The sequence below is a fragment of the Jaculus jaculus genome, chromosome 13, assembly GCF_020740685.1.
Source record: "Jaculus jaculus isolate mJacJac1 chromosome 13, mJacJac1.mat.Y.cur, whole genome shotgun sequence".
In the NCBI taxonomy this organism is placed as follows: Eukaryota; Metazoa; Chordata; class Mammalia; order Rodentia; family Dipodidae; genus Jaculus; species Jaculus jaculus.
Genome location: NC_059114.1, coordinates 44,810,953 through 44,835,815, shown reverse-complemented (window position 1 = coordinate 44,835,815; position 24,863 = coordinate 44,810,953). Strand labels below are relative to the sequence as shown.

The 24,863-nt window shown below is 39.5% G+C and overlaps 1 protein-coding gene across 13 annotated transcripts in view; it reads left to right on the top strand.

The window, feature by feature from the left end:
- LOC101615472 (protocadherin alpha-C2) overlaps positions 1-24,610 on the top strand; it is a 313,953-nt gene extending 289,343 nt beyond the window's left edge. For 12 of the 13 annotated variants that reach the window (XM_045132062.1, XM_045132063.1, XM_045132064.1 and 9 more), the window contains one exon: positions 21,886-24,610. In XM_045132062.1, the coding sequence (XP_044987997.1) occupies positions 21,886-22,196 (311 nt within the window). In that variant the 3' untranslated portion in view covers positions 22,197-24,610. The remainder of the gene's footprint in view (positions 1-21,885) is intronic. The other variant, XM_045132059.1, reaches the window with a different exon arrangement.
- Positions 24,611-24,863: the final 253 nt, after the last annotated feature.

The following is a 24,863-nucleotide window of genomic DNA, read 5'->3' as shown; positions in this document are numbered from 1 at the left end:
TCCTTCCCACTGTTTCCCCCTCATACATTTTTAAATGAAATGTGTTATGTTTGTATGTACTTATGTATGCATGTTTGTGTGGGTGAGTATGAGTATGCATATACCACATGGCATAGGTGGTCAGAGGATGGCCCTAAGTGCTGGTCATGCTTTCCATCTTGTTTGGAGGCAGGATCTCTTCTTCATTACTGCAAAAACCAGATGGGCTAGTCTATGAGCTTCTGGAAGGTTCTCCTATCTCTGCCTCCAACCCAGCAGTAGGAAGGCTGCAATTACAAATGCCTGCTACTGTGTTGTGTCTGGCTGTACTTGAGCTTTAGGGATTTGAACTCAAGTCAATATGCTTCTGTAGCAAGTACCTTACCCACTGAGCCATCTCCCCAGCTCTCCAAAGTCATGTCATTTTTTTTCTTCTTTTGTTCCATGATGTTGTGCAAAGTCAGATGTTATGGCACACACATGTAATCTCAACATTCAGGAGGCTGAGGCGGTAGTCTTGCCACAAATTCAAGGCCGTCCTGGACAACATAGAGTTCCAGGCCAGACCTCATAGTAAGACCTTGTCTCAAAAAACTTAACAAAGAAAACAACAACAAAAAATGTTCTGTAATACAGAAGAATTTCTTTTAGAGTTGAAATTTTAAACTTTTTATTAAAAGCAAGAGTTGAGTTTCTTCTGGGGAGATCCTAGCATTGCAAAGGGCCAAAAAGGAGGAATTCACTAATTATTCCACCACTCAGCTCAAAGATATCAGCTTACTTGTTGAGAGATTTGTGGGGAAAAGGAAATGAAGGGTGGAGCCTTCACTTCCTCCTTTGAGAAAGATTGTTTAGAATTAGGGATCTGGGAACTTTGCTGGAAGGTGTTTGAACACAAAAGACTTAACTTCTGACATGGGTTTTAATGGAGGTGTAGTGACAAATTGTAATTCCTTTAAGCTTTGCAACTCCAGCATTCCTAATCCTCAGCCTTATCCATTCTGGTAAACTACAAATTGGAACTTGTCAGAGTGATAGTAAGGGACTTTTATGGCAAGAATTTTTCAAAGACACTCAGCCCATATTCCAGAGGAACTTGAAAAATTCATCTTCACAGAGACAGTCAACTTTGCAGTTGAGAAGGTCATTGCTTAATCTGGAGAAACATATTCAGGTCAAGCACTGCTGGAGACCAGGGGTCTCTAGGGAAGGGTCATAAGTTTGCTGATTGCTGTGAATTGGAGAGGGGACTTTCTCTGTTTTGGTACTTTGAATCTTATTACTCACAATCAGAAAAGGCACAGGAAACAGAGATAGATTCTGCTTTATCTTTATCTCACTGAGTCTAACTGAGTACTTCCTCAGAACTAACCCTCCTCAGAATAATCTACCTCCCAGGGAGAAGACTGGGCAAAAGACAAAAGAAGCCAGTCCTAAGGATGACATTACCAAAGGAAATCCAGGCAAAAAGTGTCTGGATTCCTGTTTAAACAGGAAATTGAGAGCTTTATAAAAGTTGTACTCAAGAGATAAGCACAAAAGTTTAATGTATGAAAAAGTAACATGGGGTATACTATAAGAGAATAAGGACATGAAAAGTTTATCATTGCTAGAATTGTATCCCTGGTCAGCTGAATCCCACTCAACCTCTAGAAAAGACATATCATTGCATGTGAAAAACAACCAACCAAAATTAAAAACGAGCAAAGTCTGCTTTGCCTAGAAAGTAAAAAAAAAAAAAAGCTAGTTTATCACTAATAGTACAAGAAAATTAACCAGCTTGAGTTTACCCTCAACATGGACCAATCCTTTGTCCAGAGCTCTTGCTTTACATGGCATATTAGACCCAAACTAAGAATTGAGGTGACATTCCCTAGGTCTTCCCTTTTGTATTTATTTTTAATATTTTTTGTTTATTTTTAATTTATTTATTTGAGAGCAACAGACAGAGAGAGAGGCAGAGAGAGAGAGAAAGGTGGGGGGCGTGCCAGGGCCTCCAGACATTGCAGACAAACCCCAGACATGTGCGCCCCTTGTGCATCTGGCTAATGTGGGTCCTGGGGAATCGAGCCTTGAACCGGGGTCCTTAGGCTTCACAGTCAAGTTCTTACCTGCTAAGCCATCTCTCCAGCCCTTGTATCTATTTTTTACTATGCTATCTAGATTGTGTCTTACCCAATAACACATTTGTTACATTTTATATCTGTGTTCCCATAATCACCCGAAGTTAGATGAGTGTCCCAAAGACTTATCAAGACTTCTTAGAAGCCCCAGACCACATGAGTGACTTTACAGTAGGTGCTCACCAACCTGCATATAAGAGAGGATGGACTGGGGAAAAATAAGGTCTCTCAGTATGTAAACATTTCTGAGGAAGACACCTTTGACTCTGTTAAGTTTGGCTTTGTGTTTGATGATGATCCAGGGATATAGAAATTCCCTTCTTGGGCTGAAGAGATGGCTTAGCAGTTAAGTGCTTGCCTTTGAAGCCTAAGGACACTGGTTCAAGGCTCAATTCCCCAGTACCTATGTTACCCAGATGCACAAGGGGGCGCATGCGTCTGGAGTTCGTTTGCAGTGGTTGGAAGCCCTGGCATGCCCATTCTCTCTCTCTGCCTCTTTCTCTCTCTGTCACTCTCAAATAAATAAATTAATTAATTAACAAACAAACAAAAAAAGAAATTCCTTTCTTGCAAAGTCTTTTGGAAAGCCATCCCCTTCCCCTGCCATATTGGGGACTGAACTCAGGGCCTCCTGCATGCCAGGTAATTGTTCTACCAATTGAGCTATATACCCAATCATCCTTTTAGGAAACAAACAAACAACAACAACAATAACAAAAAGAAAAACAGCCACAGGGAAATTTCTTCAAAGTGTGAATACCAGTAGGAATATCTTTGTTGATTAACTTTTGTTTTGTTTTGTTTCATTTTTTGAGATAGAGTCTTTATCTATCCCAGGCTGACCTGGAATTCACTATGTATTCTCAGGCTGGCCTGGAACTCATAGCAATCCTCCTACCTCTGCCTCCCAAGTGCTGCGAGTAAAGGCATGCACCACCATGCCCGGCTTTGATTAACTTTTAAGGTCTTAGTCCTTATACCATTGCCCCTTGTATTATAGAAGTAGTCTTAGAACAAGAGGAAAGAAGATTCAATAGCAGTATTTACTATTTATTGAGAACTCTGATGTAAGCACTTTATGTTCATTATATAATTAAGCAACTTTAATTAGAGAACTATGTTATTACTCACATATTTCAGACAAGGAATATGAGGCTCATAGGAGTTAAGTGACTTCCTTACATTCACACAGCTAGTAAATGAGTTTTGTTCTTCTTCTTCTTCTTTTTTTGTAATCTTCTGGTGTCAAGTAAAAGGTTCACACACTAATTCTTAAGAAATATTTCTTGAGTTCATGAATGAATACCATGGCAGAGGCAGTGTTTCAGTCCATGTCTGCCTGGTATTAAACCCAAGAATTTAACATGTCACTATTATTTTGTCCCACATAATAGATGAAGGTAATAGCTTAGCAGCTTCACTAAGTTCTAGGCCATCTGTGGGGGTATGTGCTTGTTTCATGTTACTACAATAACAACTTACCATAAATTTACATCTGTGTTCCCATAATCACCTGAAGTTAGATGAGTATCCTAAAGATTTATCAAGACTTCTTAGAAGTCCCAGACAACATGAGTGACTTTAGAAAAGGTGCTCACCCTTTGTGTGTTAAAATAACAGAAATTATTTTTTACAGTTTTAGAGGCCAGAAGTCCAAAATGGGTTTCACTGGCCTAACATTAAGATGTGTTTTTCCATTACAGAGCAAGGACCCACTTCCCATCAGTTGTCAATAACATGTTTCTCCTTCCCACTGAGCCCACTCTGGAAGCACATTGAATATCTATATTTGCGCAATGTGTTTATTACAATTTGCATACTCTATAAGACAATATATTACTTTACCAGGTTTCCTATGTCTTTCTGGGTATTCTCTAGTAAAGTAATTCATATCTCTTTCTATTAAAAGTCCATCTAAAGTAATCAAGAGTCTTTTTATAATGTTCCCTGTAATTCTTCCAGTTTCTGCACATGGCCAGTTCCATTTGACCTTTTAATGTTGGCCATTCTTATTGGGGTAAGGTGGAATCTCATAGTTGTTTTAATTTGCATTTCTCTGATGATTAGGGATGATGAACATTTTCTTAGGTGTGTGTTTGCCATTTGTATCTCTTCCTCTGTGAATTGCCTGTTTAACTCTGTGCCCCATTTTGTGAGTGGGGTATTTGTCTTCTTATTGTTTAGACTTTTGAGTTCTTTGTAAATTCTAGAGATAAGGCCTCTATCAGTTGGATAACCTGCAAATATTTTCTCCCACTCTGTGGGTATTCTATTGGCTTTGTTTATTATATGCTTATCTGTAAAGAAACTCTTCAGCTTCATATGATCCCAATGGTTGAGTGACTGTTTAAGAACTTGAGCCACTGGGGTTTTATTCAGGAAGTCTTTTTCCATTCCTATATCATGGAAAGTACTTCCTAAATTTTCTTCCAGTAGTTTTCGAGTTTCTGGTCTTATGTTGAGGTCTTTGATCCATTTGGATTTGAGTGTTGTGCATGGTGAAATGTGTGGATCAAGTTTCAGTTTCCTGCATGTGGTTATCCAGTTTGTCCAGCACCATTTGTTGAAGATGCTATCTTTTTTCCAGTCTATATTGTTTGGGCCTTTGTCGAATATCAAGTAGCTATAGTTGCTTGGCCCAAAATCCGGGTCCTCAAGTCTATTCCATTGGTCTATACTCCTGTTTTTATGCCAGTACCATGCTGTTTTTATTACTATGGCTTTCCAAAGCCCAGTTCTAGATTTTTTAAACATTTGTTACAGCAGCACTCCACCTCAACATACCAAAGCATGTCTTAGTTCTCTAAGGCTACCACAGACTATGTATATTAAAGCAATGAAATTTGATTTTCACATTGTTTGGGAGATTATAAGCCCAAAGTGTATTGCACTGAGGTAAAATGAAGGCGTTAGCAGTACTACATTTCTTTTAGAGGCTCTCTAGAAGGACTCCTATTCATTCATAGTACTACCAAAAATAAAGAGAGTCAGAGAGAGAGAGAAAAAGAGAAGAAAAGAAAAAGCTGAGCATGATTGCACATAGATATAACCTGAGCAATATAATTCTAACACTTGGGAGACTTAGGTAGGAGGATTCCAAGTTCTAGGCCACCCTTAGCTACATAGTGTGAGTCCATCTCAAAAGTCATTTAAAAAGGACCTGTGATTTAACCTTTTCCAGCTTTAAGAGGCCACCTCCATTTCTAGGCTTTGGCCCCTATTGCAGTTAGGTTTGCTTTGCAGCCAGAAAATGCCCAAACAAGAGCAACTTGTGGTGAAGAAAGGTTTATTTTGGCTTACAGACTCAAGGGGAAGCTTCCCAATGGCAGGGGAAAATGATGGCATGAGCAGAGTGTGGATATCACCTCCTGGTCACCATCATATGGACAACAGGAACAGGAGAGTGTGCTAAACTCTGGCAAGGGGAAACGGGCTATAATACCCATAGGCCCACCTCCCAGGAGGCATTAATTCCCAAATCTCCATCAGCTGGGAACCTAGCATTCTGAACACCTAAGTTTATGGGGACACTGAATCAAACCACATAGTCCCTTATTTCTTCTTCAAAGTCAGAAATCTAGCATCTATAAGTCTTCCCCCCCACTGACACAAAGACATACATACTCTGAGTTACTCAGATAATACAATATAGTATCTCCGTCTGAAGATTCTTAATTTAATCATATCATTAAGGTCCTTTTTGTCATAGAAAATAACATACTAACATGTTTTATATATTAGATGTGGGAGCAGAGAGCATCACTTTGCCTAATGCTAGATCTTTGGGGTTAGGTAGAAGTGGCTTTGTATGTATGTATAAAGTTTAGTAAGGTAAAGATAAAATAAGGTACATATTAGGAACATGAAGAGAGTATAGTGATTGCAGACTAGATTTTAAATCCTTTTTAAAGTCCACAAACAGAATTGCGACAAATCTAGTGAAGAAGAATCCCTCCTGTTTTTTTTTCTCCCCAAATGTTAATTAAGAACAGATGCAAGGAGTAAACTGAGGGATCAGTGTTATCACTTCATTAACTATTGGCAGATAGCCTGAAGAATTTCTTAGGTCCTCTAATTTCCCAAATGTCAGGGATGAAAATAGATAAAAGGCAGCCATCTCTATGGGTGAGAATGGTTGATTTGATTACCATGTACAGGTTGGGGAGAGCAGAGAAGAAAATTAAGGTGAGGTGTATCATGAAAGAATAGTGACTTTTGACACTAACTTTGCTCACTTAAGAAGCATAATCCATTTACAATCAGTAATATTACCAACTAGATAAACTATTCTTCCCTAGGAACAGTAAATAAGGAAGTAGAACTAAAGACCTCCTCCTTCTGAAGTTCAATTCCTGTTACACTACCCAAAGGACAGAATATTAATTTTGTAGGTATAGAGGTATATTACCTCTATATGGGCAGAGGTAATAATGTGGGGAGAAGGAAGAAATAGTTCCCACCACATTTTTATGTTAAAGACTAAGAGACACTGTTGTGCCCCTGGCTAAAGAACATTGTTATAAGAGTTTGGGAGTGGGGAGTGGACAGGGAGAGGTGGCAGGAGGAAACATGATCTGGATTACCCATAGGCCAGTTTGAAAGAGTCCTTCATGGGACATATGACTGGTAGAAAGTCAGTGTTCATACAGTGATACCAGGGAAGAGGGGCAATGCATATTGTTTGCATCTAGCATTTGTGCCTATGTGAAAGGAATATTAAATATATATCCATGAAAGAGGAGCTGAAAGAGGAGCATTAAGACCCTGATCCATATGTATGGTTTTCAGGGTGTTGTGGGCTGGAGTGTGTTTCAGCCAATATTCCTAACCTCACCTGCTTTTCCTCAGTGATGTTTCCTGTATTGGAAATAGGTAGGATAGTTTGGGCTCAATGCTATGGATTCATATGTACTCCAAGATTTGTTTGTTTCTTAGATATGTCTTGCCTAACAACCTACTCTGATGCTAGATCCCTTCTTTAGATTCTATCAGACAATCACTTCCAAAGCCTGGGGCCCCTCCAGACTCCTTGTACTGTTGGCAATGATAAGGCTTTGGGACCTATGAAAGCCTCCTTGGAGGCTAGAATCCCTTATGGCCTCTGTGTGGAACTGAAATGCTGGTTCAACTGCTGTCCTTGCAGTCTGCCATGAATGTTTAGTCAGAGGTGAGTGTTGCTTCAATTTCCTTCTGTTAGACTAAATATAAATTGATTCTAAGTAATTTTCTTTGGAAAATTCTTTTGGGAGGATGAGGGGATTTTTTTTTGTATAAAATATCTTTTTTGATCTTTCTCACTCTGGGTCACAATCTTGACTCCAAGGAACAAGCTTCTAAATGGTTGTGATTGAAGGATGCTAGGAAGATCTTCCTCCAAACCACATCTCAGGCAAGTCCCTAGAATTTCACCACTAACAGCCACCACCAGCTTCCTCTCTCTTTTTAAAGATTTTATTTTCATTTACTTATTAGGGACACACACACACACACACACACACACACACACACACACACACACACAGAGAGAGAGAGAGAGAGAGAGAGAGAGAGAGAGAGAGAGAGAGAGAGAGAGAGAATGGGCGCGCCAGGGCTCTAGCCACTGCAAATGAACTCCAGATGCATGTGCCACCATGTGCATCTGGCTTAGGTGGGACCTGGAGAATTGAACCTGGGTCCTTAGGCTTCATAGGCATGTGCCTTAACTGCTAGGACATCTCTCCAGTCCATCAGCTTTCTCTTTAAATCCTCATTTATTCCTATTCCCTTTCTCTGGCCTCCATTGCCCCACACACAGATGAAGTGAAATACAAAGTATCTGTCCCATGGGTACTTTCATCAGGTCAGGCTCTGTTCAAGGTAATATAAATAAAATATTAAATGTATGGGGAGGCAAAAATGTGCAATAAGATGGAAATTTGACAGTGTCATAGGATAAGAACCACAGGTCTATAGTGTGTAGGCAGGGCCGATGAAGGGAAAGAAAGCTGAAACTAGATGCCAGGGCCAGCCAGTGAAGAATTTCTGACTCTGTTGTTCTCAATACAAATCCTATGTAAATTAGGTAATCTGGTCCACTTTTTCTGAGAGGATGTCCTATACTATCTTTACAGGTCAGTAACCATGAATAATGGATGCTTTGGTAGCCCAGAAGATGGAACTGAGAAACTAGGAGATCATGTCTAAGATTTTTCTGTACTTTAATACTAAGTATTGCAGGATAGGAGGTATGATGTAGGGAATAAAAACAATTCTAGGCATTGGAAAAAATACATGCCTCTCCCCCAAATCAGAAGTGCTTGATCTGGGTTACTAGGAGGCATGCATTTGAGCTGATGAGAAATTAGATCAGAAAGGTAGTCAGATTTTATAAGACCTGATATATCCTCTTTTAAAAACTTGTTTTATTTTCTGCAGTGGAGAGGAGAATCATTGTTTTTAGGAGAGGAGATTTTATTTTGATTTGTATCTATTTTAAAAAAATTAATTAGTTTTGTACTCAGTGAACACAGTCAATTTGGTACCATCGTTAAGCTCATCCATGTCCTACGCCCTCCCCCTCGCCCCTCTTTCTTGAGGTATTCGGGTCATGCATTCTGGAGTTAGCCCACAGTTATGGGGAGGATAAATGTCTCTACATATCACGACCCAATGTGTGGCTCTGACATTCTTTCCGCTCCCTCTTCCGAAAATTTCCCTGAGCCATATTGGGTTCATTTTTGGTCTGCTTTAGTGATGAGGTGTTGGGGGCCGAGGAGATTCTTTTAAGCTTCCTTAGCCCTATCAAATCTGAAAATCGGTCATGGGATAGCAAGATGAGTTAATAAGCTAACAAGATTTCTTTTTTCACTTCTACAAAACTGAGTTTGGAAATTGTATGTATCTATAAGTGGTAATCTATAGGGGATGTAAGTGCAACTTTAAAAATATACATGGGCTGGAGAGATGGTTTGACAGTAAGGTGCTTAAGGACCCAGGTTTGATTTCCCCAGGACCCACGTAAGCAGGATGCACAAAGTGATGCATGCATCTGGAGCTAGTTTGCAGTGGCTAGAGGTACTGTTGGGCCCATCCTCTCTTCCTCCCACCCTCACACTCTCTCTTTCTCTCCCTCTCTCTCTGTCTGCCTTTCTCTGTCTCTTTCTCTCTCAAATAAATAAATATCCTTTTAAAATACACACACATAAGTAACTAGTGTGAAACTGTTTTTACTTTGTTAATTCTGATACACCTGGTGTAACCCAAGCAAGATAGAATTATATCTGAGAAAGAGTAAAGGATGAAGGGAAAATTTGCTGAAATTTGACCTTATATTAACATAGGTTTTTAAAGAAGTAGCACTACACAGTGCCTGAAATCTTTTAGAACACCTGATAATTGTACAGTTTGGGCCTCAGGTTTATTAATATGTAAAAGAGGAGAGACTATAGATAATGCATGTAAAATGCTTGGGAAGGTTTTTCACTTGTGGTGAACATCCAAAAACATTAGCAGAACTATGTTCACTCAATTTAAAACTCCTGACACTTAGTACAAAGCCCAGCACGCATTAAATGGGACTGAGTGTTTTTGCTTCATTAAATGGTTGGGACTGAAGTGTGCAATGTGAGGTATGGTGGTAGAGAAGATTCTTCCATTAGTTTGCCCCGCTTCTACTGAGGTGTTCTGGCAGTGTCTCCATTTTATGCTCTCCATGCAGGCATATTACTTCTTGTCTAGAAATGGTTGCTCAAGGCTGAGAAGTGACACAGCAACACAGAGCCTGGGATTGCTACCAAATTTTAAGAAGCACAGATTGTGATGTGAGGGGGGAGGGAAGACAAGAAAAGTTTGACACTCAACCCAAGCTAAAAACTCCTTTATTGTTAAGCAGAAATGACTGTGGCTGACACTGTTCCAGGTGGGGCAGGTAGTGTGAAACCCTATGGAAGTCACTGTGTGGTGGTGATGAAGAAGAGCCCTGCAGTCTCTCCAGTCCAGGCCAGATGGGCTTCATGGGGCCCCATACTTAGCAAGATCTTTCTTGGGGCTGGAGAGATGGATTAGCTGTTAAGGCACTTGCCTATAAAGTCTAAGGACCCAGGTTTGATTCCCCAGTTCCCGCGTCAGATGTACAAGGTGGTACATGCACCTGGAGTTCATTCACAGTGGCTAGAGGCTCTGGTGTGTCTATTCTTTCTCTGCCTCTCTCTCTCTCTCAAATAAGTAAAGTATAAAAAAATTAAAAAAGAAAGACCTGACTTGGCTTAATATCATATTATCACTACCTTGAGGCCCTTCACTTCTGTTTTCATGGGGCACCAGGTTCCGAAAATTATATAGCAGGTCCACATGACAGTGACATTTTGTTCTGTATTTTGAGCTATGCTGAACTAATAGTGTTTGTTCAAATCTCTGTATGTGTGTCATTCTTTAAATTAGTTATGAAAAGAATAAAAATTATGAACAGTTAACTTGATGCCAAACTAAAAGTATTTGGTAGTACCTTACTCTCTACCTCCCAGAAATAACTACTACCAATAGTGTAGTTTTATCTCCCATTATTGGGAAATAAAACACAATTACATTATTAATATATATTAAATATTATAGCATTATTTGCATAAAAAGTTGGTTTCTTAATTCCTTCAATGAGGCAATTCTGTATTTTTTTTACCTTCCAAATAAATTTAATTAATAAATTGTATTATTATTTACTTCTAATATTTTTATATTTACTATATAGCCAAGGCTGGCCTAGAACTTGCTATGTAGTCCTGGCTGGCCTTTAACCCTAAATCCTGCTTTCTTAGCCTCCTGAGCTGGGATTACAGGTATGTACTATCATGCACAGCTGATATACATATACATATTTAAATTTTTAATTTATTTACTTTATTTATTGTGGGGGAGCAAGATAGAAGTAGCCAGAGGGAGAGAGGATGGGTGCACCAGGGCCTTCAGCTGCTGCAAATGAACTCCAGATGCATGTGCCACCTTGTGCATCTGGTACTGTGGGTACTGGGAAATCAAACCTGTGTCCTTTGGCTTGACAGGCAAGCACCTTAATTGCTAAGCCATCTTTCCAGCCCTATATTTTAAATATTTCAAAGTAGGGTCTCACGGTAGTCCAGACTGACCTAGAACTCACTCTGTAGTACCAGGCTGACCTCGAACTCATGGCATTCTTCCTACTTCTGCCTTTGAGTGCTAGGATTAAAGGTGTGTGTCACTGCACCTGATCATTTCTTTTTAGAGCAGTTTTAGATTCACAGAAAAATGTAGCAGATGCAGATCCTCTGTTATGCACAACCTATTCCCACTGTCAATATCCTCCCTCAAAGAATAGATTTGTCACAAATAATAAAACTACATTGATAAGTCTTTATCCTACAAATCTGTAGTTTATGTTAGAGTTCTCTTAACCAAATATTTTTCAAATTAATTTTTAGTCACACAATGTACACCTTTTTCTATGTTTATTTGAAAGTATGTAGACTTTCATAAACCAAAGTGCTACATAGTATATAAGTGTGTATGTGCTTTTGTGTGTGTTTGTGTTTTTAATAAACATTCAAGTCAGTATACATAGATCTACTTCATTCTTCTTTAATAAAAAAAAGATACTAAGTTGCAGGCTTATATTTTATTCATCCAGTGTCATCGTAGTATCTTCACTCTTTATTTTATTTTAATAAGAGAGATAATAAGAGTAAGCAAGCAAGAGAGAGAAAGAGATATCTGGCATGTCAGGGCCGTCAGCCACTGAAATTGTACTCCAGATGTGTGCACCACCTAGTGAGAATGTGCGACCTTGTGCTTGTGTCACCTTGTGCATCTGGCTTACATGGGATCTGGAGAGTCAAACATGGGTCCTTAGGCTTCACAGGCAAATGCCTTAACCACTAATCCATCTCTCCAGATCCACTTTTAAGCAATTCAGTACATAATATATAGACAGATAGATAGATGTATATACATATAAATATTACACATTCATAGTAGCCTTTATGTGAGATGGAGTTCTAGAATTGGGATTGTTTGGTCATAGGGTATGAAAATAACAAATTCACTAATTCTGTCTGTGGTTGGATTGCATTTGTTACACACTTCCCTTTGACCCCCAGCTCCAGCCTGTGCTATGTCACTTAATGCAGTAACGCCATCATTAAGAGCTGCCAGATAGAGTCCTGGAGCAGAGAGAAGAGATAATTTACTTGTGAATAATAATAGTAATGGCAAAAACTTATTCAAAGCTCAAACCACATACCAAGTATTATTCTAAGCACTTTCCATTTTTAAGCTCCTTTATTCTATATATCCATCCTTAGATATAAGCCCATTATTATACCCATTTTACTGCTTAGACCTGAGACAGACAGGGTTTAATAATTTCACACACCTAGTAAGAGGTAGGTGGGATCTGAGGCAGATCTGTTTTGAATTCTGACCTCTTCACCACTGCACATACTGTCTATAGAAAGGTTAAGGGTATTTATGCCAGTTTGCTTATCTTAAAACTATTATTGTAGTTATTCGTTTATTCATCTTTTTTCTCCCATTAAAACTGTAACTATATTTAATAACAAGTTACCTGTCCATATCCATATTCCCAATTCATATGCATAGTATTAATTCCTAGCATATAAATGTAGTGGCACAAATAATAATGCTTCTGGAAAGAAGCTATTATAATCACTTTACAGATAAACCATGCAGTCAATGTTAACTTAATAGCATAGTAGAAAAGAACTGAAAAGTATGGTGGAAGTGGTGTTTGAACTTGGACTTTTGACCTAGTCATGGTGCTTTCTGCCATGTCTAATTAGATTGCTTCCTTCAGAACAGCTTCCTCCCTGGCAACAACATTTAAGCTAGAAAGATTCACAGCTGGAAGACTGCAGTGATTGATCCCTGGAGTTGCTTGACAAGAAATTTCCCAGAAGTACTACCTTCAGGATTAGGTTGATGAAAGGAGAGTTGGGTTTGTAGAGGAATACTACATAGTAATAATACCTATCCTTTATTTCAGAATTTTACATACCAGACATTGTTCTCTGTAATTTATGAGTCTTGCCTCTTTTTTTAATACTCACACTTCCATTAGGTGGAGTATCTTTGTTTTACTTATGATAAAAATGGGTGCTGAAACACAAAAGCCTCTGCAGCTATTCCATGCAACTTGAGTGTGTCAGGGAGGCTTTTAGATTAAGAAGTTTAATGGTCACATGTAAGGGAAGCTGGATTTCATGTTACATGTGAGAAGAAGTCATTGTAGGGTTTTGTTTCACTTGAATTGCTATATGGTCACGGGTATGGAGGGTGGAAGAGACATTTAGGACATGTTTTATCTGAAGTGTTATCAGATCTTGACCATGGATTTGTATAGGCGTGACTGGTTGTGGTGGTTTGATCAGGTGTCCCCCCATAAGCTTAGTGTTCTGAATACTAGGTTCCAAGCTGATGGAGATTTGGGAATTAATGCCTCCTGGAGGCAGTGTATTGTTGGGGTTGGGCTTATGGGTGCTATAGCCAGTTTCCCTTTGCCAGTGTTTGGCACACTCTCCTGTTGCTATTGTCTACCTTCTGTTGGCCTGGGGTTAATGTCAACCCTCTGCTCATGCCATCATTTTCCCCTGCCATCGTGGAGCTTCCCCTTGAGCCTGTAAGCCAAAATAAACCTCTTCTTCCCACAAAAAAAAAAAAAAAAAAAAAAAAAAAAAAAGGGTGCTGAGAGGCTAAGCTGTTGCTCAAGGTCACACAAGAGATAAGTAATGAGGATGAGATTGCAGTTCAAGCCTGTGCAACCCTACCCACAAGAACCTACATTCTAAGCATTCTGCTCCCCAAAGTGTATCATAGCCAGCTGCAGAGGGAATTTTGAGAAGAGGCTGCTATAAAGGGAAAATTTCCTCCCCAGATCCTAGGGAGCCTTAGCAACCAGGAAACAGGGCTGAGAAAACCAGGCAGCTTGAGCTCTTGCTGGGTTGTGGGGGTCATTGAAAGAAAGAAGTCAGTTTCCCCCCACAACACCTCCCCCTCCTCCCACACGCTGACTATGGACAGCTAGCTTGGAGATTTGAGACCAACCATTCCAATGTTTGAATCTAGGTTTGCAGCGCATGATGTCTTTATACTCTTAACCTAGAAATGGCAGAGTTATTTTGGGCACAAAGCATGAGAGCTGTGGCCTTAAAATATGCCAAGTGTATTTCTCTCTTCCTCTCCAAGATTACTGAAAATTAGCCCAGCTGTGGACTCAGGCACCAAACAGCCATAAAATCCTCCCAGATCAGTTCATCCCACCCAAAGAGAGTGTAGCACCCTGAGTGCAGCACCCGAGGTCTCTGGGAAGGGGTGTGCGATCAGCCTCTCTCTTGCTAGACCTGACTTCCAATCAGAGTCACAGTGCCCCTTTCCCCCAGCTATTTTCAGAATCAAAATGCTTGGTCTGTGAATCCAGTTCAATTCTGAATTGATACCCTCTGCCCCCTGCCACCCTGCCTTCCCAAGAAATAATAATAATAATAATAAACAAAGGAAAAAACTAACCACAGGATTATTAAACTAGGCAGTCAGTAAGAAAATAATTTTTCAGCTTCTTTATTAATTCAGAGAAAATAATCTTTCTGAAATTTAAGCCTTCAGATAGCTTATCTATAATATAAAGATAATTTAAAGACATATTTAAATAAATAAATTTAATTATAATTAATTTAAATGAAATTTAATCAAATCAGTATATTGTTTGCTCAATAAACTTCCTGACTCATGATAAGTAATCAGTAGTCCTTATACAGATGAATCTTCTGCTTCTCTGATCTTACTAACAAGTAGAATTTTACTAGGTTTTACTTTGTGTCAGATAATGTGCTATGTGTTTTTTAAGAATAATTACATTTAATTCTGTAATAGCTCTGAGGTTGTTGCTATTATTATCTCTTTTACAGATAAAAACTGATGCCTAAAGTTATTAATTAGTACAATATCACAAAACACATGATGTAGCTAGGCTTAAACCGAGATATTCTTATAACAGAGTCTAAAGTCTTAGAGTATAGCGAGTATATGTTTATATTCATTTTTTTCTGTAGAAAATTCTTTCTACGTCCATTGAAGGACTAAGAAGAAGTAGGGAAATGCTGAATCTGGTTGGTTCCCAGGTGGCTGCAGCCTTTTCTGTTGTCTCTGATTCTAGACAGGATTTGGGCTTCAGACTATAATTCTTCTGTTTTGTGAACTGTGATCCCTGTTTAGCTTTGCCCAATTCACCAGAAGTTAGGACAGTGTTTGTCCACAAACCCCACAAAATGTGAGATACAGGGTAGGGAGGGCTTTGAGGATGTTTTACAACCTGTGTTTTCAGCCTGTTTAATTGTGGAGGGGTTTTGCATGGATATAGTTCTACACAATCTGCCAAATTCTAGAAAAAGGGATGAAATGGTTGTTCAGTGCCAGAAAGCATAAAAGAAATCAGAACTGCTTGAAAGAATGCACATCTGGTTGGCAGAGACCACCAGAAAGGGAGAGGGGAAGCCTCTGGGTGTTCACATGCAAACCCATGCTACAAGCCTTTGATGCCCTTCTTCCCTGGGAAGCCAGGCTCAGCCGTAACAGCTCTTCCGGAGAAGGAGCAGTCCAGGAGAGCTGGCTGGCTGGGCCGGAAGCCTTTGCCTGTAATCAGTTAATAGCCTTAGCACAGCACTGACAGAGCAGAGTGGGCGGTAGACAGGCTCCAGAGTGCTGTCTGGCAAGATGGTCCCGGCTTTAATCAAAATGATGGGTTTTCTGGAAGCTCTTTATTAACCTCAGCACTGAAATCCCAGAGAAGGTAACAAAGGGATGAATGGGGAGCGAAGGGGCGGGACTGAAACCTGAACACTGAGCTGTGATTTTCCGAGCTCCTCACACTCCATCCACACCCCTCCCCCACTTCCATTCCTTTCATCAGATTCTAGTATAAAGGCCCTTGTCTGCTTGCCTGTTTTTCCCAGACAGTAAGAAAACAGATAATAACCATAACAACTGCTGTACTTGTTTTATGTTTTAGGGTTTTCAGAAGACCTTGTTATACATATAGCTCAGGATTTGTTTCATACTTGGAATCTGCCTAGATTTTTATTTCTGGCTCTACCAGTTAGTAATCATGTGACCATTGGTGGTATTCCCCTCAAATATAAAACAAACATAGACGTTAGCTATTCTGTTAATCATTTCATGTAGTTCTCTTTCATACATACCACCCACACTTTATTTTGTTATAGTTTTTATTAAGCTCAAATGGAGGAAGCCATCCTGATCAGAAAACCTCCTCGCTGGCCTTAGTAATCAGCAAGAGCCTTTGAGAATGTGGGTCCAGGGTGAGTCTTATAAGCTCAGCATTTGCTTCACAATCTTTAGCACCCTACAACCCGCCCCCCCCCCACACACATTTAGTTTCCTATTCATTCCTAGTCCCTGAGTCTCAACATCTTGCATTCATGTAGCCAGGCTTAATTTAACAGGAAAAAAGGAAAGATGGGAATTTTGCCCCCCCCCCCCCCCCCCCCCCCCCCGCCAAGAAAAGATCCTATGAGACAGTGCCTAAAGTGGACAATAGGGTTACAGAAAGTTGCCAACTACTTCCAGGAGGCAGTTTAAAACGTATAAAATGAAGACCTATATGATTTTTAAAAAGACCTATATGAGGTTGATATTGTATATATGTAATTACAATGATTGTAATGGGGAGGTAATATGATTGAGAATGGAATTTCAAACGGGAAAGTGTGGGGGTAGGGAGGGAGGGAATTACCATGGGATATATTTTATAAAAAAATATATATATAAAAAAAAGAAATGAACTAGTGTCTATAAATCCAAAAAAAAAAAAAAAGACCTATATGATTTTTTAAAAAGCTGGGGCTGGGTAGATTACTCATTGATTAAAGGGACTTGATTACAAAGCCTGATGGTCTGAATTTTATTCCCCAGTAAAGCAAGATACACAAAGTGGAACATGTATCCGGAGTTCATTTGTAGTGGCAGTAGGCCTTAGTGTGCCCATTTACCACCCCCTATCCCCCGCAAATAAATAAAAATAAATCTACCTTGTATCCTCTTACCAGGCTTCAAGAGGGCCATTCATTTGGATTTTTTCCCACAGTACTGGTTACTGAACCTAGGCTCTGTGCATTTTAGGCAGGAACTTTGCCACTAAGCTATATGCCCAGCCCTCCTTTTACTTTTTAAATTTTGATTCAATAAGTTATCTAGGCTGGTTGTGAAACTGCAGTCCTCCTGCCTATCTCTCAGTCATTTGGCTCTTGGCAGTGTCAGTCTTGTTTCTAGGAGCATCTAGGTCACTTGGAGCAGCTGAAAGATTCGAGGAGGGAAGAAAGGAAGTAGCCCTGAAAGAAGAAATATTTCCTTGATTGACCATTTGCCAGGACTTGTTCTGGTTGGAGTTTTTGAGCAAAAATGACACATCTTCCTTTCTCATCTTCTTCAAAGGGGACCCCAAAAGCATGTCATTTTAGAGGCAAGCCAACCATAGCTCTTCTCTTAGTCAAAAGGTAAATGCTAGGGCTGGAGAGATTGCTTAGTGGTTAAAGGCTCTTGCTTGCAATGCCTGATGGCCCAAGTTCACTTCCCCAGTGCCCACATAAAGCCAGATGCACAAAGTGGTGCATGCATCTGGAGTTCATTTGCAGTGGCTAGAATCCCTGGTACACCCATTTTATCTCTCTGACTCTCTCCCTATCTTTTTCTCTGTGTTTGAAAATAAATAAATAAACATTTTTTTTAAAGGTAAATGCTGGTTTGTCAGACCTTTAAGCTGTTCTTTTACTTAAATTTGTCACATTGCAGATGCTACTGAGACCTCAGAGATGTTTTGAATCAGAACAGGTTAGGCACAGTGCATGTGAGGAACTGAAGAAACTACATTTTGCTCTGCCCCATAGCTGCTGAATTTGGTGGGGAATGTACCTGAATAGATCTCTATTGCCTTTTGGAGTTAGGCTGAGTCAGAGCCAAGACTCCCAGCAAAGGGCCAAGGAAGCTCAGTGACATGGAAAAATGCCTGTTTTAACTGTTGACAGGTGGGTCCTGCTGTGAAGGGCTCACTGGGCCAGTAAATATGGCCTATGAAGATGGAAATGTCTCTGGATGACAGTGTAGGACCTCATGTTGAGCTATGGATGGTAAAAGAAAAATCCCAGTCTTGTAAGTGCTTTTGTAAAAGCAGCTAAAAGACTGTTGGGTGGTGCTGAAGCCCAGTTTTAGGCATCAAATCTGAGGCTTTTCAACATTTTTTGGGTTTTCGAGGTAGGGTTTTACTCTAGTCCAGGCTGACCTGGAATTCACTATGTAGTTTCCTGGTGGCCTCGAACTTACGGCAGTCCTCCTACCACTGCCTCCTGAGTGCTGGAAGTAAAGTTGTGCACCTCCACACCTGGCTCTTTTCAACTTTTTAAAGTATCTCTTGGGCCAATAACTGGGCTAAGTGGCAGAGTGCTTGCCTAGCAGTGCAAGGCCTAGGTTCATTCCTTAGTGCCACAATAAAATAATAAGATAAAATAAAATAAAATATGAAATATTAAAAATAAAGTAAAATAAATAAAATAAAAATTGTAGCTTTCTAGCCAGGAATGGTGATACACACATCTAATCCCAACTTGGGAAACTGAGGCAGGAGGAATGTGCCAGTTTTGGCTACATAGTGAGTTTGTGAAGACCAGGAGTGTGGCTTGATGGCAGGGTACTTGCCCGACATGTATAAGCCCTTGGGTTCAACCCTGAGCATCACAAAAATAAAACAGAATCTATTTTGTTTTGTTTGTTTGTTTTTCATCCTTTCAGAGTTAGAGCCTGTATTTGAAATTTTAGCAGATATATTCTTGCTGAGCTTGCACATTTGATTATCTTATATAAAAGAAATTAGTCTTAGCCATAGAGAAAAAAAAATGTTTTGTCCCATTGTCCAAATGCTAGAGTGTCAGTTCTACCAGGGTAAGTGTGATTTGAGGGAAGGGCTTTTGGGGTGAGAAAACAGTTTCTTAATTCTCCCTTATTACTGACTGCTGTAAATTTGCAATATCCTCATGTGGCCCTCCTGGTCCCAAGCACTGTGCCATATATAGTTAGCCATATGTGATACTATTTATGGGAGCATGTACATTGTGCTAAGCATTTCGCATGCATTACCTCATTATCTGTAAGAGCTCCAGAAGTATTATTGGTGGAGAGCTGTTTGGTCTGCCAAAGAGTGATACCTCTTCTACTTTTCACTGCAGTCCTTTCATTCATCTATTGAACAAATATGTATATACCTAGATGGGCCAGGATTGTAATAGGCATTGATTATTGTGATGAATAAACCATATATACTCTGCATCTGTAGACCTTACAGTGACAGATTCCAAAAGGTGAAGGTGGTACTGCCTCACCCACATGGTCATAGACTGTATCTCTGAAGAGATTACATCTAAGCACACACTAGAAGACAGGCTTGTGCAGGTCATTTGACATGAAAAGAAGCCATATGTTCACAGTTCTTGAAGCAAAACAGCTCCAAAAGGTGTTTAGAGTGCTGAAAAGTTGTGTGTGGCTTGAGTATAGTAAGTGATAAGGGAAAGCGTGGAGAATAATGACCATCATATTATTCAAGAAATTTTTATAGCATATTAAATGAGTTTGAAGATTCAAAAAATATTTTTAGTTGTTTTTATTTATTTGAGAGTGATAGACAGGGAGAAAGATGCAGAGAGAGAGAGAGAGGAGAGTGGGTGTGGCAGGGCCTCCAGCCTCTGCAAACGAACTCCAGACACGTGCGCCCCCTTGTGCATCTGGCTAACGTGAATCCTGGGGAATTGAGCCTTGAACCAGGGTCCTTAGGCTTCACAGGCAAGCACTTAACTGTTAAGCCATCTCTCCAGCCCAAGTTTGAAGATTTTTTTTTATGACAGTAGAAAGCCTTTGAATAATTTTAAACAGGAGCGTGATCTCATCTGATTTCTATTTTAAAGGATTTTACTGTGTGTAGGCTATACTTCTATTTTTTTTTTTTTAATGGAGAAAGACCTTAAAGAATGACAATAATTCTGGCTACTGCATGAAAGATTAGAAAGAGGCAAAAAAGGAAGCAACATGAACAAGGGGGAAGCCATTGATGTAGCTTATATGAGATTATGGTGTCCTGAAAAGAATGATAATGGGGAGAAGAGAATAGAGCCAACATATACTTAAAAAGCAGAAATGACAGGTCTTGGTGATAGATTGTAAATGGAGTGAAGAATAAATAAAAATGAAGAAAAGCTTGAGCAATGGGGCAAGTGGAATGCCATTTACTGGGACTGGAAAGATTAGAAAGGAATAGATGAGTGGGATCAAGAGTTTGATTTCAGGGGCTGGAGAGATGGCTTAGTGGTTAAGGCACTTGCCTGAGAAGCCTAAGGACCCAGGTTTGATTCCCCAGCACCCATGTAAAGCCACATGCACAAAATGGCACATGCATCTGGAGTTTGTTTATAGTGGCTAGAGGCCTTGGCAGTCCATTCTCTCTATCTGTCTCTCTCTCTCAAATAAAATAAACTAAAATAAAATAAAATACACAACAAGAGTTCAATTTTAGATTCCTTCAGTTTACAATTTCCATGAAACTCCCAAGTGGAGGTATAAGACATGCAGTGGATAGATGAGATTAGAATGCAGAGGGATATTGGCTTTAAATATAATCTGTGTTTCATTAGCTTCTTTACTGATTGATTTATTTTTTATTTTTTGAGGCAAGCCACAGATTGACCTTTTTATTAGGGTCAGGGAGAGGTAGAATTGGCATGCTAGGGTCTCTAGTCCCACAATACTTTACATGTGCTTTGGTTAGTGCATGCATTAAATTGACTTGTAATCACATGAATATATATCCTATATACTGTGACCACATTGGGGAAGGTGACTTGGCTTAGAAAGTAAGGTTGCTGCTGTGGTGTTCTGCACAAGATTGAATCTGTCAATATTTCACCATGGATGAGGAAGGTTTCGTAAGACCTCCACACCTAAGACTTTCACACCTCCAAGAGTAGCCAATGGCAGGTAATGGTTGCTGGGAGGAGAGCCGTGTTTATCAGAGGAGTAGCCACTGGTAAATTAACAGTCCACCTATGATCATGCAAGCGACACTAATAACTCAGTGGGTTAACACAAAGGTATGAAAGTAAGATAGGGATTAATGTGGAAAAAGAAGGGTAGTTGTGTATGTGTGTGTGTGTGTGTGTGTGGGGAGATCCAAGGGAATAATATCAAAATGTATGAAAGTGTCAAAAGTGAAAAAATACTTAGGAACAGGGTGAGGTTGGCTCTCAATACTTTATCTGAATAGGGACAGTTTACAGTAGGATTCCTCCCTCTTCAATTGTAGGATGTCTTTCTCTACCCCACTTCTTCCCATTTCATCTCCATTTCATTGTACCATTCAAAACTATTATAATAGAATTAGGATGGAATAATGATTTCAGCCAATTTATCTAAAGTTTTCTCTAATCCATACATTTAAAGTATTTTCTGCTTTAAGCCAGTATGTTTCCCTGTCCTTTTCTCAGGCAGGATAAGCATTGTTATGTTATTTAGGAAATTCTTCACAAAGAATCAAAGTGATGTTATTAGAAAGATAGATTCCTGGTCACTCCAGTGAGAAAATCTGCTGTCCTGCTTGTTTCCACACCCTGGCCTTCCCCTCATGTCTGGGGCAGCTACTCCATAGCCTACTAGTAAAATGGCATGAGAGCATGTGTTCACAGTAGCTGATTTGTGATGTTTTGTCTTTCAGAACCAGAGGCAGGAGAGGTGTCCCCTCCAGTGGGTGCTGGTGTCAATAGCAACAGCTGGACCTTTAAATATGGACCAAGCAATCCCAAACAATCCGGTCCCGGTGAGTTGCCAGACAAATTCATTATCCCAGGATCTCCTGCCATCATCTCTATCCGCCAGGAGCCTACTAACAGCCAAATTGACAAAAGCGACTTTATAACCTTCGGCAAAAAGGAGGAGACCAAGAAAAAGAAGAAAAAGAAGAAGGGTAACAAGACCCAGGAGAAAAAGGAGAAAGGGCACAGCACGACTGACAACAGTGACCAGTGAGGTCACCCAATGGAAACAAGCCACTTAAGCCAGTTTTTGTAATAATGGCAAATCTCTCCCATGTAGCAACTCCCTGCTTCTTTCTCCTATCCCATAGAGACCTCAGAAATCTGCAGAAAGTTCCCTGTGTTTGTCTAGATTGAATTAACAGGTTTTGTCTTAAAAGCTTTCCTAAGTCTGGTGTTAACTCTTTCTCTCCACTCTGGCTTGTTTTCAGAACCTAAAAAGCAGACCCAAGTTTCCTTTCTCCTCCATCGCAAAGGAGAGGCTTCCCAGTCCTGCCAGTGAGAGTTGGACTCTCTGCCCTGTGCTCCTGGGATCCTGTCTTGATGACACATGACACTTGCAGGGCAGGATGGAAGGTTTTCAGATTAAGCAGCCTGGGTGTTTGTGACCACTGGGTGTGTGTAGCCACCACAAGAGTGTTTGAGTGACAGATACTGCGTCAGATTAGAATAGCTGGCCTAAGAAGGACTGGGAAAAAAAAAGAAACAAGTAAACATTGATAACAGTCATCAATCTAGAGGGGACATGTATGAAAGGGACCAGACTTTCTAAATCTCTCAATGTAAGAGGTAGGTCACCCTCTAATAGAGAAAACTACCCCCACTGAAAAGACTTCAGGAGTTCCTAAAGTATGTTGGCTATGGTATCATAATAACTAAATTCTGTATTACATGTTCAAGCCAACATTTCAAGTGTTTACTGGAGGATTAGCCAGGGCAACAGAAGCAGATCTGAAGTGTTTCCTATACATGTCCTTATGCTCACTTTATTACAAATTCTTTTGCACACAATGTTTATGAAAAGGTCAGATCCTTTTCCAACAACACATATGCAAAAGCAAAAGAAAAACAAAACCCCAACACCTCACTTTGTGCTGTTTGTTGTTTGATAGATTTATTTAAAAAAGAGAAAGTCTATAGCTATAAATCTTTAAAGAAATATGATGAATACAATGTCCCCAAACTCCTCTCAAAAGAGAATTCAGTCTACAGCCATTGAAATGATCATTGCTGCTACAGAAGTGCTTTAAGAGAATTGCCTGGAACATCTGTATTATACTGGCCACCTGCCAATCACAGCTTTACTCTTTCAGGTCACTCTGGGGCTGCCTCTTGCATGTATTAAATACTAAATAAAAGAATATCTTTCTCTCTCTCTTTTCTAAGAAAAATGATGTGCACTTTGACTACACAGCCTTCTATAGCCAACTATATCAAGACCCAGAAATTGAAGAAAAATATTTTCTCATACATTCAGTGAGCAAATTTTCATTCCTCTAATTCTGTGACTTGTCTTGGTGTGCTAGCCAATACCTTCTCTTTGGTTTAGTTTTCCTTTTCTATAACACTCTGAATTGCTACTCTTACTAACACCTCTGATGTTACCTGAAATCAATCTCCCATATGTATGCTGTATGCTATTATAAGACTCCTGAAATATACTTACTCTGTGCTTGTGTATGTGAATGTTAATGCAACTATGACCTAGAGTGAAATTTAAGCTTTATTGTTGAATGTAATCTCATTATATTTCCTTTTGTACACCTGTGGAAAAGTGGACTAGTGTTCTTTTAAAGCATTGTTAATCAGCCTTTGTGTATGAAAGACACAGTAAAATTTCCTTCTTAAATCAAGATACTGGTGATTCAAGGAATTTTATTTATGGTCAGCCAAGATCAGTCTCTTGCCAAGACTCTTGCTGGCAAAGGAATGGATAAAGCTGTGTTTTTTTTTTCCCCCCCTAGTAACAATTCTAGAATGAGTATTGAAGCTATTCCCTGAGGGTGTGCAAGCACAAATTGTACCAATCTGACCTCTTTGGATTTACAGATAGCTTTGAAATCCTAATGCTGTCTGGAATATCAGCTTATAGGAAGTAATAAAATTTACTGTTACCTTAAATAAGACATTTTAATTTTGTTATGCACAACTTAGAAGTTTGATTAGTTATATTATCTATTTAACAGTTAACATAAAAGAGATAGGAGTCTGTTATAAAAATGCCATAAAATCTCAAAAAAAACACCTGTCTTGTCTACTTTTAGCTTTATTCTCCCATATTTTGAAGGGTGTGTAACTTCAGCTCTGCAGGATTGCATGGGGTAAAATTTGTTGAAAACACATGTGAACCATTGCTACATTGTAGGTTGTGATCATTTTGCCCCACTGAAGCCCATGTAACTGACCTTACGTGCCTTTTGAACTAGGAGAATCGGGCTAATTTATTAATGATGATAATTATAATGTATCTGTACAGCACTTTTTAAATTTATGAAGTGCTTTCCAATTCATGTTAGTTACTAGTAATTACAGCTGTAAGGATAAAACACGTCATGTGAATTCATTTTTAATTGGTGCTATTGGTATTTCCTCTGTTATTGCTAATAAATGGAAAATGGTGGTATGAAAGCAATGGTGGTCATTTCTAAGTATAAAAAGAGGAGAAAAAGAACACTGATTATCATAGCTATTACTATTGAAGAAAATTGCTGAAGTATGAAGCTTGCTGCATAAATTTTGGGCTTCACCCTGGTTTTTATGTTTATGACTAGAGCAAAACACCCATTGGAGTCAAGAATCACACTCCACAATATTACTAGAATTAATAGCCAGGAGGCTGCCAGTCAATTCCCAGTACACTGTTTCAGTCTTCTGTAATAAC